Below are 18,298 nucleotides of genomic sequence, written 5' to 3'. Positions count from 1 at the left end.
TAATATTGAGCTTAAAATCTAGCATGTGTGCTTTTTGGGCCGGTTTAGGTTCGGCCCAGTTCCCCTATTGAATTCCTAGTGTGCGAAACTTTAATTGGGATAGTCATTTATTCAGTTCCTTTCTGTTATTTGTTAATTTGAATTGATCGAGAGATTCACTCTTATGAGAAACACTAAGCTAGTAATGGAAATTGCAATTTGGATTGTTTTCATTCCAAACTCATGTTTCATTTTGCTCTTTAATTCACATGGGTTATAACTGGGCAGGCGTGGAATCGATAATTGTAAAGTAATTGCTTCCAATTTTTCCCTAATAGAGCTTTTGTTTAAATTAAAAGAACTAGCTGATTCCCACATATATGTTACCATAATATTTGAACCTCACATGCAAATCTCAAATTTTAGGATAACAGAATCACAAACATCGTAGTTTACTTTAGGCGCGTAATAACAACCATCATGACTATGAGTACGATTCCCATAGCATAGTCGTGATACATAATCCCCAATTCGGGTGTGCATTTTATGTGATCGAACCATAACTTCAAACAATAATAAAATATACATGTTGTAGATCATAGGTAAGGTTCCCGTGATGCGATTCACAATGTGTATAAAAATAAACAAGTGCGCGACATTGTGACTTGTTCAAACCAATTCCATAAATAAATAAAAGCGGTTATAAAGTTAAAAATACACAATCGATTTAAAACACCTAATTAATTAGATAATTAGGCCAATTATTAATAGTTGAGCGACCATGGTAAAATCACGGAACTCGGGAATGCCTAACACCTTCTCCCGGGTTAACATAATTTCTTACCCGGTCTTCTATGTTCGCGGATCAAAAATAGAGTCAATTTCCTCGATTTGGGATTTAAAATAAACCGGTGACTTGGGACACCATAATAACTATCCCAAGTGGCGACTCTAATAAATAAATAAATAATCTCATTTTAAATAATGTCACTTTGATTAGAAAAACTCTCTATCCCCCTCGGGAAAAAGGAGGTGTGACACTTAGGGCATACTTTGTTTAAGTCTTTGTAATCTACACATATTCTAAGTTTATTCCCCTTCTTGGGGACTACAACTACGTTTTATAACCACTCGGGATATTTTACTTCCCGAATGGATCCTATTTTGAGAAGTTTGGTTACCTCATCCTTGATGAATGTGTGCTTTACCTCGGACTGTGGCCTTCTCTTTTGCTTTATCGGTCTGAACTTTAGGTCCAAACTCAATTGATGAGTGGTGATCTCCGATGGAATCTCTTTCATATCAAGGTGGGACCAAGCAAAACTATCTATATTTTTAATAAGGAATTTAATGAGTTTTTCCCTGAGCTCGGGGGTTAATCATGTGCCCAGGTATACCTTTCGATCGGGTAGGTGCTCGATCAGTATGACTTGTTCCAGCTCTTCGACCGTTGACTTTGTGGCATCATTAATCATCAGGGGTTACGAAGGTTCAAGGTATCATGCAATCATCGTCCTCGATAATTCCCTATTGTTCCAATTTGGTCGAAGCCGGCGACTATGGTTGCTATTTTACCTTCTGCTTTTCCTTTGATTCCGATCCCTTTGTTGATGTGAGAGTTGACATTAGTATCACCTCATCGATTGCAAACATCTCTTTAGCTGCTGGTTATTCACCGTACATCGTTTTGACTCTTTCCGGTATTTGGAATTTCAAGATTTGATAAAGCGTTGAAGGTACTACCCTCATATTATGGATCCAAGGTCTTCCGAGCAGCGCATTGTACCTCATATCTCATTCGATCATGTGGAACTTCGTTTCCTGGATAGTTCCGGCCACGTTCACTGGCAACATAATTTTCCCTTTGGTGGTTTCACCTGCCACGTTAAAATCATTGAGTACTCGAGTTGCAGGCACGATCTGATCCTGTAGGCCGAGTTTCCCCACGACCCTCGATCGGATAATATTTGATGAACTACCTGGATCAACCAACACATATTTAACTTGAATTTTATTTATAATGATAGATATTATCAGTGCGTCGTTGTGAGGCTGTTCGATCCCCTCTGCCTCTTCTTCGTTGAAAGATAAGGTATCTTCTGGTAGGTAGTCCCGGGTGCGCTTCTCCCTTGTGATTGTGACTTTGGTGCATTTAAATGTCGGACCCTGAGGGATATCAACCCCACTGACGATCATATGAATCACGTGTTGCAGTTCCTCCTGTTCATTTTTCCTGTTTGTATCCCTGTCTCTGAAGTGATTTTTTGCTCGGTCACTCAAGAACTCTCGAAGATGACCTTCGTTGAACTAACAAGCTACCTCCTCCCTTAATTGTCTGCTTGGTTTTGTGACCATGAGTTCCACGATACTTGCACATTTGATTCGGATTCCTTTGAGCTGGATCGGTTTGCAGGGGTCTGGGCCATCTAGTATCCTTGATTCGTCTAATATCTGATACAATACCTGAAGCATCGATGCTGAAGTTATATTCCGATAACCGTGGTGCTTCCTTAGGCTCGACGTGTTTATTAAAGCCATTCTTACTCATGAGCCCCCGAGAGTTTTGACATCGATCATTCATTCGATCATTTTGAACGGGGTTACGTCCCGGTCCATTGTTCCTTCAATATGCGCTATATGGTTGGTATCGATCTCTGTTCGATCGGGGATATCTGTCGATGTCCCTTTGAATCTTGCCTTCGGACCTGTTTGGGTAAACGGAACCGGATGGAGCTCCCAACTGATCATCCTCGACTCTGATCTTCGACTGGTACTTGTTATGCACATCAATCCAGGTCACTGTTGGATATTCAATCAAATTCTTCTTTAGTTAACGTGATGCTATCAAACTTCGCTCGTTCAAAGCCTCAGTAAAGGCTTGGACAACCCAATCATCGGTAATCGGGGGTAGGTCCATACGTTCCATATGAAATCGAGATACGAATTCCCTTAACATTTCATTGTCCTTTTGTTTCACTTTGAAGAGGTCTGACTTCCTGGTCACGATCTTTATCGCTCATGCGTGTGCCTTTACGAATGAATCGGCGAGCATGGCGAAAGAATTGATGGAATTGGGTGGCAAATTGTGGTACCATATCATTGCCCACTTTGATAAAGTTTCTCCAAATTTTTTCAACAAAACAGATTCAATCTCATCATATTCTAAGTCATTTCCCTTTATTCTGCATGTGTACGAAGTGATGTGTTCATTAGGAATGGGATTCAGAGCCGCACTTTGAGGAAAAGGCTTCTGCACAAACTTCTTCGAATCCAAACCCTTTGGGATCGAGGGTGCCCCGATGTTTGGTCAACTCGTGAGTTGTACGTTTCTACCTTTTTGTCATTATCCTCGATTTTCTTTTCACCTGATTCTATCCATTTAGTGAACTCCTCGAGCATTTTCATGATGGCGGGATCAGTTCCCAATCCATTATCGTTCAATTTTTCCTGCACGGGTTCGACCCTATGAGCAACCTCCTGTGATGTATCGAGTTCGATTCTGCTTAGGGCCCGATTCTGATTTTGAAGTTGCGTTATCGCGGCCTGCTGAGTTTGTAGCATGTCAAATATCATTCGAAGGCTAATTCCGCCTTCTTCACCATTTTGTGTGTTCTGATCGGCTGCTCGGGTGTATCTGCGGACGCTATTTTCAGGGTCGACGCCTAAATCTCCACAGATGGTGACATGAGAGTTAACATCAATCGGATTCACGTCCTGTGGTGCGCCGAGATTGATTGGAGGTACTCCGTTTTTTGGGGCGACTACGTGCTCGTTTTCGCCATGAAGACCAAGGCCGGTGTCAGTGTGAGTGGGTACTGCTTGAGAGTTTAACATGTTGATTCCTGAAATAAAAATACTCACAAGAACAAGTGTAAAAGCAGTGTGTGTTATAAAGGTTAATATCAAGCAATCACTATTATCCTTAGCCCCACGGTAGGCGCCAAACTGTTTACCCTAAAAATCGAGTAATAATTAAACTTGTAATGTGATTTTAAGGATACGTGATTTCGCTTAATACCAATTTATTAACTTAAAAATAAATGATGTGAATTGACAAGAATTTAAAACAAACCAGTGCTTGGACAATGCCCTCGAGTTGTTGGACCTTCAAGGGTTGCAAAATAAGAACAGTTAAAGAATAATAAGCTGATGAACAATAGAGAAATATTATATTGCCTTGATCTTTATGAATGTAAGGTCCCTACAAATGATAGGGACCCCTCTTTATATACTAGAGGAATCCTAATTGTGGTACAATTCTAATTACGGAAGTAAATCCCTTGATTGATACAAATAACCGCCTTTGATTTGATCTGCTCTGAGATTTCCGCCGTGATCTTCGACTAGTTACAAATATTTTGCCTATCTGTTATTGTATTTCACTCGAAGTTGGGCATACTTAGTCTCGATTGCTGCTGGCCTCAGTCTCGAGGAACACTTCGATCCTTGGACTCGATATCTCGTCTTCGAGCGCGAGTCTGATTCATTACGAGATTAAGCCCAATGCGACTCCTTTGCTTCGATCAAATAGCAAAATCGGATAGGCCCGATCTTGACCGTATACAAGAAGCTTTGATGGAGTGTTGAAAAAATGAAAATGTCAGCATAGAGGTTTAGAGTAAAGCAAATCAGAGAGCCAAAGAGCTTCATCGTGGGGGATTCATGTTGGGAATGGAAATTTTGGTGAATATAATCTAAGTAAAAAAAAGAGAGGGGAGGTTTAAAAAATGGGTGGATTTTAATTTAATCCTGAATAAAAACCGTGGCAAATCATAATACGCCATGTGGCTATTTTAAAGAGCCAAATTTCACCGAGATTTAGGCCATTAGTTTAAGGGGTATCCATGAGCCAAAAATAAAGATTGAGAGTATTTTCAGACCAAATGATGGAAGGAGGGTATTTGTGGTATTTTTGGCCCTTTTCCTATTTTTAAATACGCGCCTAAAAATTCAAGTAGCCACCAAAACCTAGCAGCCTCGGAACAAAAAGCAGTAGGAAGCTATTTGTCACCTTCACTGTCTTTCACCCTTGTACCATGTACGCCACTTTGACCCCCATCGGAAAAGAACCCATTCCCTCCATTAAAACCAGTAGCTTCCTCCATTAAAATACTAGTCAGGCAAATACACGAGCTCTCCACCTCGTATTTAGTTTTTCCTCCAAATCCAAGTCCCCAACAATGGCAATGAGTAAAGCTAAAAATTTACCCGAAGAAATCATAGTTGACATACTTACCCGGCTGCCCGCAAAGTCGGTAGGTCAATTCAGGTGCGTATCAAAGCGATGGTGCTCTCTTCTCTCATACCCACATTTCATCAAAGCTCACCTCAATTTGTATGCCCATAAGAGTGAAAAGAAACTCATTTTTACCTCTCGTTCAAATTCTATTCACACTATCACGTTTAACCGCAACCACCAAAATGGAACAATTGATGCCATTTCAAGAAACCTAAATTTACAGCAGCTCCCAGAGAACTGGGTTAATGTGCTTGGCTCATGTAATGGCTTAGTCTTGGTGATGAATGAGGACAATATCACTTTTTTGATAAACCCCACAACCTTAAAGTACCATAGAATTCCAACCTTTCATTTGGCTCTTCCTGTGCCAGATAGCCTTAGCATGTATGGTTTAGGGTATGATTCTGCTGGCGATGATTATAAGTTGGTTAATCTTTCTCGTAGATGGGATCTTGCCTCTACTTTTGTGGATGTCTACTCTGTGAAAACGGGTCTATGGAGGAGAGTTGAGAGTTCAACTCATGATCATATAACGCTTTCGGTTGGTTCTTGTTCTGGTTCTCTGGGGTTTTGGTAAATGGAGCTTTGCATTGGATGGCTCAGAAAGATTCCGATCCTTCATGTATAATTGAAGCTTATAATTAATCATGTATTGTTGTTGCTCCTCCTACATGTATAATTGTTGCTTTTGATTTAAGTGATGAGAAATTCTTGGAGGTGCCAACACCTACTGAGCTTTATAACCTTGATTTGCTTGGGTGTAATATTGTGGCTCTTAGAGGGTGTCTTTGTGTGTTCTCTAGACGTGGGAAAGTTTGGATGATGAGAGAATATGGTTTTGATGAGTCTTGGACCAGATTTAGTATTACAGAACCACCAAATATAGTGTCACGTTTGACCCCCTTATGTTTCGTGAGTGATGATAATGTTGTACTGGATGTGGATGGAGTGAAGTTGATTGTCTACAATAGGAAAGAAGATCAGTGGAGGGATATGATGGTTGATTGATTAACTCCTACATTTCACAGAACTAAACCTTTCATGGAGAGTTTTGTCTCTCCTACGTTTGGAGGTATCTTTATTGCTTGACGTTCTGAGATGATGCTGTATTCAGGTATATCATCAATATTTTCATTATTTTTTAATCATTTTTAGTGACTTTTGCACAAAAATTTTAAATTGGTCCATATTTGATTCAATGAAATGAACCCTTTTATAGTTTTGTGAATGGTAATTCTTTTGTCCTCGGAGAGTGTTGTGATGATAATTCTTTAGTCCTCAAGAAAAGTTAATTGTATAAATGAAAGAAAAAACTTGGATTTGTAGATTGAACTAATTCGGCATCATAGAATGGTGGCGCATCTTACGGAAAAGAATAGTTCAATTTTGAGCACAAGCCGTCTTGAAAAGGAATAGTTCTAGATGTTTTTACTGTTCTTTGAATCATGACACTCATCTCACAATGAGCTCATGTAAAATTAGTCATAGCCACTCCCATGCTTTCTGTTTTTAAGCAATTTGACTTTAAAACTGTTATCTAGCTGCTTTGGAAACAGAATTAATCTTATGTCGTATGCCTCCTTGATTGTATAATTGTCAAGAACTATCACTACAAAGACTAAAGATAGATATCAGGTCGTATTACAGCTTAAGAAGCTAACTAACTGCTGCTTAGTGGTTCATCATATTTCTATCTTAAATAAGTTAGCAAAAGTTGAACGAAGCTCTTTTATGCAGAAGCGAAGCGTGTTATTTTCTGTTGTGATTTACTTGCTACAATAGGATGGCTTGTAGCTGATTGTCTTCTTCCTCAAGTAAATTATTCAATAGCCACTGTATTTTCTTTGCCTAGGAAACCTGTGTTTGCAATTTTGTTAACTAATTTGGCAGCATTATTAGGATGCACTTTTAGTAAACTCCGTTACCTTCTAAGAAATGGTTTTCGTATTCATAGATCTTTGTTATTACATGCTTTGTCATTTGCTTCCATTGCCTATTACTTGTTATTGCTATTATATGTTTATTGCTTCTTTCTCATTGGTCTTGAGCCAAGGGTCTATCGGAAACAACCTCTCTACCTTATTTAGATAGAGGTTAGATCTGCGTACACATTACCCTCCACAGACCCTACTTGTGGGATCCCGTTGGGTTTGTTGTTGTTGTTTGCTTTGCAGAAGCTTTTGCAGAAGCTATTATCATGTTACAAGATACAGTCTATAGTCTATAGATGAACAGCTTAAAGAATCTCCCCACCTTTCCCCTCCCCGCCCCTCTCCTGGCCCAAAAAAGAGAAATGGTTTCATCAATTAAAGAGTTGGATTATTGAGGGTACATGGTGGAATTTCATGCATTTACATAGTAGCAAACAGAAAAAAAAAAACTACACAAACCCGGTGTTTTCACCATATCGGTGAATGTATCACACGTCTTTTATACACATTTTATCACTTAACTCTAGTTAATTTGCGTATATTTTCATTTCTCAATTTATCTTCAACTGTGGTAAATTCATGTGATTTGGTTTAAACACCAAGTATGCATAAGTACTTCTCATAGAAAATTGACACTTGTTCTATGCCTTGCACAGGAATTAATCTACTCTAGCAGAATTGGACATTAAGAGAGCTGCGCACAGAAGCCTGGATCTTAATATATTTTAATCCCAAGGGTGTTTCTCCTTAATTTATTATTTTATGACATTGATACTATTTTAATTTTTGGAAAATGATTGGAGGGTTTTCCAAGAAGACTTGGAATTGTGATTTCTTTCTTAGGGTGTTGGTACTATCTTTTTGGCCTTTATTGGTGTTAATGTTTTATTGTTTTTTTCATCTTTATAGTATTATTCAGAGGAAGAGGAAGTGCAGGGCTTCTAACCTTTCATTTCATTATGGACGGTTGATCCAAGATTCTTAATCAAAATTTTCAGCTTCAACAGTATATGAGTTGAAATTGAAATAGGCAAAAAAGTTAGCAGAAGCTAAAGTTGCACAAAAAATTTGCGAACGTTAAAATTTTCTGAATGGAAACCAACACTTCACTCGAAATACACCTTCACATCACTATTTCAAAATTTCACGTGAAATGCAAATTTTGCAAACGCTCTTTGCCCAAACTAATAGTATTTAGTTCAGCACTGGAATATTGAATCGATTATTTCATGGCCAAATAGGCCTGCCTCTTCTACGTATATTCACATCAAAATATTCAAAGAGTCCCACCTCAATCCCTTAAAGTTGTTAAGCACAAAACAATATCTGCAAATGCTAATGTGTATCTACTCTTTTGAGGACAACTGATGTCAGTAACCATAAAGTTATAGTGAAGTCCACAGTGATTACCTGAGAACTTGTACAAAGTAACAAGTGAAGCTATACAGCTAATACAGTTTTTGTGCTTACAGAGCACAATTTGTATAATACATCAAGAATGCCGCAAAGCATGTCTCCCAATAGGCATTTGGTCTTAACGGTCAGAAACTAACCACTATCTCTCCACTCCATGCTGTTCAATTTCTTGAGATGCAGTGGTAGCAAAGGCAGGAATATTTGCCAGTTTCTTGATATGCAATTGTAGCAAACACAGGAACATCATACAAGACCAGTCACGGCAGGGGACCCGAATGCTGGGGATCGCGCCTATATTCTGTAATTACAGAGAGTTCATTTGGTTAAAAGGTGTACATGCAATTTAAGAGTTGTCAAACAGACACCTCCGAATTGTCATAGCGAATTCACCAACTTTTCTGGGGTGCAGGAAGGTTGCACATAGACCAAGACACACAGCAAAACCAGTGATTACAAACACAAGAGTACGAGATGTCAAAACTGTCTTTCTAACCAAGAAGCCACAAGGCTTCCCTGACTGCTCCTTCACTCTCAATGCCAATTCTGCATCCAAAAGTGGGACTGTTGAAGTGCTTTCCCAATAAGCTGAACCAAACTCTAGGTTATGCTCATGTGGTACCTCCACGTCCTACATATTATGAAGACACAAATATATTTAGCATCAGGTATGAGTCATCACCCTCTGAAAACACGTCTTACTATAGTAAGAACAAAAAAATGAGCTGCTAAGAGACATTCTGAAGGTAAAAAGCAATTCATATACTCATTACTCGAATCTGTAACATAAAATAAATGACCATTTTTATTTACCACAAGTGCATAGAATATGTAGTTAAAAGCGAAAAGTGCAAAAGAGCAACAAGATCCATGGGGTTTGAAGCGAGAAATGAAGTGCACTCGTCTTTGAAGGGAAGTACACAATTAACAACATTAAAAGATATCAAATATATATGAACGCCATAATGACATAATTGCAATTAAAACAACTAATTTCGGTATCCAATATAAAATAATACCTATATTAATCCAACTCCTCAAAGTTGAGATTCAAAGAACCTACTAATTTTAGTGGGAATCACTTTGTGCGTCACTGTTTGAAGCGCACAACTTCATCCATGAAGTGATAATCTCTCGCTTTGCATCCATCAAGAGACGAACCGAACATTACACTAAGTCAAGATCATTTTAGATGGGGCTAGGCTTGCTCATGTTCAAGCCTAGCGAGGAAAAAGTTCACCTTGGGCTTCAAAGCAGAGGCATATTTTATGTACCAACAGTTTGATTCACCAGCATAAAGATAAACGTAAAAGATTACTCTAAATTAAAGCATTTAATTAGAAACTAATAGCAGAACTCAATTCTGCAACATACTCTAAAATAATATGGCAATGGTAGAAATGAGATAGTCACCTCATTGTTAACTGGAAAAACAGATTTCATATGATTTTGGAAGATATCACTAGAAGTATTTGCCTCCTGCATAATCTTTCCCGCATCTCCCGTACAATATTCCTTTAGCTGCAATGTTTCCTTGAGCAGATTATTTTTCTCATAAATATTCCTCTGAAAAAGCCTCATTTCAGCATCAGTGATGCCAGCTAACAAGTTTCTATTCACCATATTTTCAAAATAAGGCAATACTCTTTTCAAAATAATAGTCGACTGACTTTCCATTAAAACATTCAACAAATAATTAAATCTCTGCATCTGTACAGACGCCACAATCTGAACATTTTCTGATGAAGGCTCCCTTAGTAACCATGCCACATCCAACATAAATTCTGAGAATTCTGATTTTCTACACGTGGAATCTTCACATGGAGAACAAACAGCAGTGTGTTCTGACCCTCCAGAACAGAACTTCCGTTGTATTTCTTTCATTTCTGCACAAATATCTTTTTCCGCAATGAGGATGGGAATGAAGTTAGATAAACCAGATTCATTCTCGACCTACAAAATAGACCAGATTGAATCTTTTACAGTCAAGATTAGTGAAACACAATGATAGGTTCAAGGTATTAAATACATGAACAATTGAAATCTTGCGCACTCTTTATTACTCCATCAGCGCACATATTCAGTTGGGATAGACCTTTACATTAGAAAGTTAAGGTTCATTTCAATGAAAACTAGCAGTCTAGCACCAAGAAAGTGCTGTAGTAAAAGATACAAAAGTATAGCTAGCACCCCTGCCTTTTTTTAGATATAAATGATGTTGATGTTAGGGCCAATTTGCATGCACCTCGACTAATCCAGGAGACAACTTTCTACAGCTCACAGATACATGTGCCGGGTAAGGCTGCCCGCAAAGGCAGGAACAAATAGACTCATACTGAGTGTTTTAACTAGGATTTGAACCTGGAATATCTGGATTGTCACTCGTATGCCTCAACTCAACCATACACTAGAAGATCATAATTAGCCCTTCTCTTTCAGTGTAGGGAGCATATAAAATCAATAAATGCGACAAGAATTTTCTCAAAAAAAGTGCGACAGAATTTTTCTAACACCTTTTTAAGAATGGTCTTTTTCAAACATTATTCCTCCAGTAGTTTCCGTTAAGAATATATACAAGAAAATACAATGGCATGATGCACGGTGCTAATTATAGGAATGATACATTTATAAGCAAACATACAAAAATTGGAAAGAGGATAAAAGAAGATATTTGGTTAGAACTTCTACCTCAACAAAAGCGGGGCCAAAAAGATCTGCTTCAGTCCTAGGGACATGTATCTTTAATAATTGATGCTCCATGCTACCAGATCCACCTTCATTTTTACTACATGAAGGTGTAACACTGATATCATTCCCTAAATACCTTCCCCCAAATGACACAAGAAACCTGCCAAGGGCATCAACATGTTAATTTATAAAAAATGATCAAAAATAATATGAAAAAAAGGACAGCCCGGTGCACTAAGCTCACGCTATGCGCGGGGTCCGACGAAGGGCCGGACCACAAGAGTCTATTGTACGCAGTCGTACCCAGCATTTCCGCAAGAGGCTGTTTCCACGGCTCGAACCCAACCTCCTGGTCATATGGCAGCAACTTTACCAGTTACACCAAGGCTCCCTTTCAAATACGAATTGATTTATTTCAAACTTGAAAGATAACACGAATTGTCCTCTAAAGCCTCCATGAGGTAATAGAGATACTAGACTAATAGGCGTTTGATTTATTTCAGCTTTTCAAAAACAAAACAAAAAAAGAGTTTACAGAATTTTATAGCGAAACTGCAACTATCTATGAGCATAGCAAACTTGCAAATGCAGATATGAGTGGATATTCACCCAAAAGAAGGGGGGGGGGGGAGGGGAAGCAGTTGGTATGAGGGAACAAAAAAGCTTCCAATTTGGTATGATCAAATATCCTGCCAAATTTAATGAGAAAGCAGTCCATAGCTCATCAAAAAGATTTATAAATACGATGTGGCCAAATGCAGGTATGAGTTAAAAATATGAGTAGATGCGAGCGAGCATGAAAGCTCGCAATCTGGTCGGATCAAAAGCCTTCTGAACTAAGCAAACAGAGCAGTCATGACGCAGGACGATTTGGCTAACTACGAACTTATCTTTCTATTCCACGCCATCAAAAGCAATACTCCTTCCTATTTATGTGATTGTGTTTGACTAAGCACGGAATTTAACAAATTAAAGAAGAATTTTGACGTGATAGCCAAATATATGCAAAGTACCAAAATTATCATTTTAAATGAGTGGTGATGAAAGCTCCACACGTCTTTTCATTCAAAATTAGTGGTGAGGGTCCTAAAAGGTCATGTTGTTAAGGGTAAAATGGAGATCTTAAAATTAATAAGTTTCCAAAAAGAGAAAGGTGTCATACTTTTTGGGATGTCACATAAATTGGGGCGGAGGGAGTAGTATTTATCAAGGGTATGATGCTAGGCCTAGATACTAAAACTCATCTATGATATATTTTACAAATATTTGCGCTAAGCCAGTGCACAACAAGTGTAACTACAGGCTATCCAAAACTGCCATTTCGTCTAAAATAGCATCTACATCTTGTACAATAACTAGTTTGCACCGAAAAGCAAGGAGAAAAAGATCATCTCTTTCCTATTCTTGTACTCCCTCCATTTCAAAAAAATTGGCATACTCGGAGTACAAGAGTCAAAGTACTATTTGACTATGAATTTGGACATAGATTTTTCAATTTTTTGAAAATAAAATTTACATTTCAGGAAACTACGTAAAAAGTATTATTAGTCATAATAATTCATAATTCAAAATATTTATAAAATATTTAAGAAAAACATGGTCAAAGAACAACCTCGTAGACTTCCCAAATAGTAATGGTGGCAATCTTTTGAAAAGGAGGGAGTATATATAATTATTAATATTATAAATTGCAGCGACACAGATCCTAGTAAAACTAAATTCACCTCCATTCAGCAACTCCTATTAATTGCTCATACTGTTGTTTGTAATCTATGCCCAACTGAGAGTTGCATCAGAGTTGGCAAAAAAGGTTTCAAAAGTGTATCAAAAGCAAACAATTTCATTACCACCAAGCAAGTAGCATAGAACGGGCACGAGGGTCGTACCATACACCAAAGGCAGCTAGTGCTTCATGAAAAAATCAAGGGACCAATATGAGTTGGACATGATTTAAATTTAAATCTTTCTTTTTTCTATTCCTTTTCTTTTTGGATGCTTTTTAATAACATCATTGTTCGAACCAACTTGTGTGCACCTTAATTGTTCCACCTGGGATCTGGATTAGTGAAGCAATCATGGAGTGAAAAAGAAACATGAAACTCTTCGAAACGATGCAGCGAAGCAAGAGGACAACACCAAAAGTCTGAACAAAGTTACCTTTTTTCTTCCATTTCAAGTTTGACATAGAACGAGGGTTGTCCATCAAATTCAGTTATATTCATCATCATCAAGTTTTAAGCCTGCAAACTGGAGAGATTTTTTTGTTTTTCATTTCTACTGGGATCAGGGAAGGAGAAAAGGGACACTGAGACTAGAACCCATTGTGTTGGAGAATGCCACTAGTACAACTGAACTATAAGCCTTGGAGTGTTCACGCCTAAAAGCTTTTATTTTTAAAAATCTTTATAAGAATGAGGCCCCAATAGTTCTTGACAAGTTTCACGCCTATTTTTAGTGAAAATTTACTATCCAGAGTCCAACAATCTATCCGTAATCAAAGGACAGTAGGACACCCATGTCCTAAAAATCAACAACAACAACAACCCAGTGTAATCCCACAAGTGGGGTCTGGGGAGGGTAATATGTACGCAGACCTTACCTCTACCCCGAGGGGCAGAGAGGCTGTTTCCAGGAGACCCTCGGCTCGAAGAGGCCCATGTCCTAAAAATCCATGCAGAAAAAATATGTGTCACTTCTTGAATCACCAAATACTCCCATTTTCCATTATACAAATGGGCATTACCCATTTGAATCAATAAAAGAAAAAGTAAGTGGACTAACCTATTGAATCATGACTATATCCGCTATTTTGATACTCAAATTCAATAGAGATGAAATTTGAGCATGCGCTAAGCTCTAACATGTCTACCGCATCCCTGCCCTATTGGAATCGAAGTCCAACATACAACAACAAACCCCGCATAATTCCACAAGTAGTGTCTGGGGAGGGTAGTGTGTATGCAGACCTTACCCCCCTTTAAGAAGGGGGAGAGGCCATTTCCAGTGGACCCTCGGCTTAAGAAAGATAAAAAGAATGGCAACAACAAGCAAACCAATTGAAAAACCAAAGCGAAAATACAAAACCAACACTAGGTAATGCAATCAAAACATCCAAATGAAAGCAACAAGTAATAACAAAAGTCGAGTACGAAAATACACAAATGATACTAAATAATGTACTAAAGCTGCTGTTACAAACAAGGACATCGCTCCGCTACCTAGCCCCTTACCTTTATTCTCGACCTCTATACCACCTTCCTATCCATAGTAATGTCCTCTATACCAGATGTTCTAAGCGTGCAAGAAACTCCATCCAGAGGATAAAAATGAATTGTATATTACTTTTTTGTTTTGGTAAGAATGACTGTGAATCCATACTTGTAGTCATAGAATCCCTGTAAGTTTTTGTCTGGGGGGCCTTATTTTGCTATTATGGAGGACGTATCTGGTTAACAGCACAAGCTTTGTGCTAATATTTTTAATATATGTAACATGTTACCAATTTAAAAAAAAAAGGGCAAACATATACAAACTCTCAGTTTCTAGAGCTCGGATAAGCTAGTTTTAGTAGAGTCAGCAAGCTTGAGATTTTCTTTTGTCCATAAACAACTCAGTTCCTATCATAATATCTCCTGTTGAGTGTTGACAATTAATGAAGAACTCAGGATACTTCGACAGAACCAAATATAAGCGGATTATAGATTGACAAAAATGTGATTCTAACTCATACCGGAATCTGGGCTGCATTAGATTGCTTCCACAGGCAAAAAACTCCATAGGCTTGCCAGCCTCAAAGCAAGTAGGATGAATAGACTTAAGCTTTGGTGCTGGTCCCTTTAGCTTGACTTTCACTACTGAATTTTCACCTGCTTTATAAAGAATATTTGTTACCATTTAAAATTGCAACTTTGGTGTTGATCTGTTATTTTGGGTTTGTGACTTGTCCCACCAATATTGTGCATACATAATATACACGCATAAACATACATTTATATATGGAAAATCTGAAAAATTGTTTCCCATTGTCCATAAGGTGGGCCAACTCTGATATGGAACATACTTCTCTTCCTGTTCAACAATGTTCAAAAGTTCGCTAATTATTTTAACCCCTGACCCCCCCCCCCCCTTCCCCTCTCCCCCCAAAAAAAACAAAATTATATATGCACTTGGGAGTTGGGCCTACCTACTACCATGTCTAGAAAAACTAGGAATTAGGACTACGTTTCAGTAGAAAATTTTAACTAGTCAATTTGTAGTGATATTGACAAAGAGTAGATCAAAATACAATGTGCAACATAACATTGACCAGAACGGACCACGGAAACGAGAGTTTAAATCCCAGTGAAGGCCAAATAAGGGGAAATTAGGTGATTTTTTCCCATCTGTATAAGCCTTGGTAGATAGGTCACCTGACACGTGCTGGTAGGAGGTATTATCAGAACAATAATAATAAAATAAATATATAACAATGACCAGACCATCTATATTTACAACAAAAACGGAAAGGAAAAATTGTTCTTAAACTCACAACTGAATGGTAAGATATGGAGATCTGGGAACTCATATTTTGAATTTACTCGGAAAAAAGTGAATTTCAGATTGGTGTGCGTCCAAGTCAACCTAGGAGGGATGGTGAATTCAGTTTCATTCAGAAGTTCATAAATGGAAACTATTTAACAACCTTATGTACAGAAAAAGCAAACAAAGGTCCAATTAAATACTCCCTCTGCTCCAATTTATATGACAGTTTTCTATCTTGCATGGTTCCAAAATTCCTAACGCCATTCCATTTTTATACAACTTTCAAACTCTCACAAATTCAAATATATCAAGCTATTCAGCTTTTAATATTTTGAGTGATGTTTTCTCTATCAAACTAACTTTTCAACCATTAGTCCAATATTTTTCTTCTTATCTTATATTTAGTCAAACTAGCATCTTAAACTTCATACCTAGTCAAATACTGTCAATAAAATGAAATGGCAGGATTAGTCGTATTAGCCAAACAAGATCTACATCAAATGAAAAAGTAGGGTCTCAGAAATAAAGATTAGACCTCATTGATCTTATAAGTTCGTACTTCGTTCCAACAGAGCTTAAGGGTAGAAAACTTGAGGTACCAATTTACCTTTTGTAACGCGAAATACCATGTTGTTGAGATAAACAAGAAAGCTTCCTCTCCCGCGAAGCATGTTTCCAGGTGATGCAATAAACTCATATAGGTGTGCAGCTGGGTCTTCCAGCAACTGTTAAAACCAATGAGGAACTCGATCATTTAGAAACAAATGATGTTCTATAAAAGCATAACACGGAAATCCACAACCAAAATGTTACAGAAGCCACATGTAGCAGACATCTCAAACAGAAAGCAGTATGGTAACTCTTCCTAATATCTAACTCCTACAGCACTCTGAGTTTCATTTTCACTATTGCATTGTGTTCTATGAGAGGAATTCCTGACCTAGAAACTCAAAACACAATCTCTTAGTAAAGATGGTCGTAGTACCATTCAAAGAGGAGATGCACCACTTGCTCAAAATTATACTAATCCATGGTAATATCTAAACATTCATAGACCAATCACACACAGAATTTGGTTATCATCAGAGAGGAACAGTAACTATATTACCTTACCCCACTTGAATGTTGGCATTGCAACAAAAACTGTCAAGATTGTACAACCTGGACGAATATAGCCCTCCAATTCGACAGGCATACTGGCCAACCACTGGAAGATCTGTAGAGTAAAATGTCAATCAAACCCCATGAACTCTATTGGAGAAAAAGAATTTACTTTCTCTTATGTACTAAACTGTAATAATAATCCTTTAATACTTGGTGCCGGAGTCTTCGAGGGAACTCTGCAGGGTTCCAATCATAAAGCTTGAATGAGATCCGACCAGTGGGGCACTGTGCAAAGAAGAATGACGATCAGTCAATTCAAAGTTATAGTCCAGATATAAATGGAAATTAATGGGAAAAGGGGAATTATGTCATCAGACCTACCATCGAAGAAAAAGCACTCTTGTTGTCGTAATAGGATGGAGAAAGGGAATTTTTGGAGTTCTCTTTTTCTGCATCACCCTGTGTCTCACCAGAAGCTGTGAAACTGTCACTCTGATTATTTTGGATGCCTTGAGTAGAGCCTATTGGCACATGTCCTTCAGATTCTAATAAGATTTCCCTTTCTCCTAATTGGCAAGCTGTATTTACCTGTCATTTATCTATAGTAGATGCCATGTTCCATATGTTAGGCTACTACTGGTTTAAACTGAAAATAGGATATTTTTTTTGTTTGTTTGAATGACCAGATAGCAGAAGACAACTTTTTAGCCACAAAGTTGTTTCAAGTTCATTATACCTTTGACATTGTCATCATCACCACTAATATTGAGCTTAAAATCTAGCATGTGTGCTTTTTGGGCCGGTTTAGGTTCGGCCCAGTTCCCCTATTGAATTCCTAGTGTGCGAAACTTTAATTGGGATAGTCATTTATTCAGTTCCTTTCTGTTATTTGTTAATTTGAATTGATCGAGAGATTCACTCTTATGAGAAACACTAAGCTAGTAATGGAAATTGCAATTTGGATTGTTTTCATTCCAAACTCATGTTTCATTTTGCTCTTTAATTCACATGGGTTATAACTGGGCAGGCGTGGAATCGATAATTGTAAAGTAATTGCTTCCAATTTTTCCCTAATAGAGCTTTTGTTTAAATTAAAAGAACTAGCTGATTCCCACATATATGTTACCATAATATTTGAACCTCACATGCAAATCTCAAATTTTAGGATAACAGAATCACAAACATCGTAGTTTACTTTAGGCGCGTAATAACAACCATCATGACTATGAGTACGATTCCCATAGCATAGTCGTGATACATAATCCCCAATTCGGGTGTGCATTTTATGTGATCGAACCATAACTTCAAACAATAATAAAATATACATGTTGTAGATCATAGGTAAGGTTCCCGTGATGCGATTCACAATGTGTATAAAAATAAACAAGTGCGCGACATTGTGACTTGTTCAAACCAATTCCAT

At 37.9% G+C, this 18,298-nt stretch overlaps 1 protein-coding gene and 1 long non-coding RNA gene across 3 annotated transcripts; one reads left to right on the top strand and one right to left on the bottom strand.

The window, feature by feature from the left end:
* Positions 1–4,923: 4,923 nt before the first annotated feature.
* LOC142182685 (uncharacterized) lies at positions 4,924–8,094 on the top strand. The gene is made up of 2 exons (XR_012711615.1): positions 4,924–6,332; positions 7,806–8,094. It is a non-coding gene; the product is annotated as an uncharacterized LOC142182685 (long non-coding RNA).
* A 407-nt stretch (positions 8,095–8,501) lies between these two features.
* Positions 8,502–17,613, bottom strand: LOC142161593 (squamosa promoter-binding-like protein 7). Of its 2 annotated transcripts, none has more exons than XM_075257193.1 (8): positions 17,257–17,613; positions 17,086–17,160; positions 16,880–16,987; positions 16,379–16,496; positions 14,981–15,116; positions 11,251–11,410; positions 9,976–10,515; positions 8,502–9,193 (listed from the first exon to the last, which is right to left on the bottom strand). In XM_075257193.1, the coding sequence occupies exons 1-8, from the start codon at positions 17,257–17,259 to the stop codon at positions 8,909–8,911; spliced, it is 1,425 nt and encodes a 474-aa protein (XP_075113294.1). In that variant the 5' UTR covers positions 17,260–17,613; the 3' UTR covers positions 8,502–8,908. The 2 variants fall into 2 exon arrangements, with proteins under 2 accessions (XP_075113294.1, XP_075113295.1); XM_075257194.1 differs by having other exon boundaries at positions 17,064–17,160; positions 17,257–17,550.
* Positions 17,614–18,298: the final 685 nt, after the last annotated feature.

Source organism: Nicotiana tabacum, chromosome 7 (assembly GCF_000715075.1).
Source record: "Nicotiana tabacum cultivar K326 chromosome 7, ASM71507v2, whole genome shotgun sequence".
Lineage (NCBI taxonomy): Eukaryota > Viridiplantae > Streptophyta > Magnoliopsida > Solanales > Solanaceae > Nicotiana > Nicotiana tabacum.
This window is presented reverse-complemented; position numbering and strand designations above follow the sequence as displayed.

Coding starts and splice junctions, on each gene's coding strand:
- LOC142161593 (XM_075257193.1), bottom strand. Junction 16,497..16,879: donor CAACATTCAAGTGGGGTAAG/GTAATATAGTTA, acceptor TGGTTTTAACAG/TTGCTGGAAGACCCAGCTGC. Junction 10,516..11,250: donor TTGGCCCCGCTTTTGTTGAG/GTAGAAGTTCTA, acceptor TCTATTTTGTAG/GTCGAGAATGAATCTGGTTT.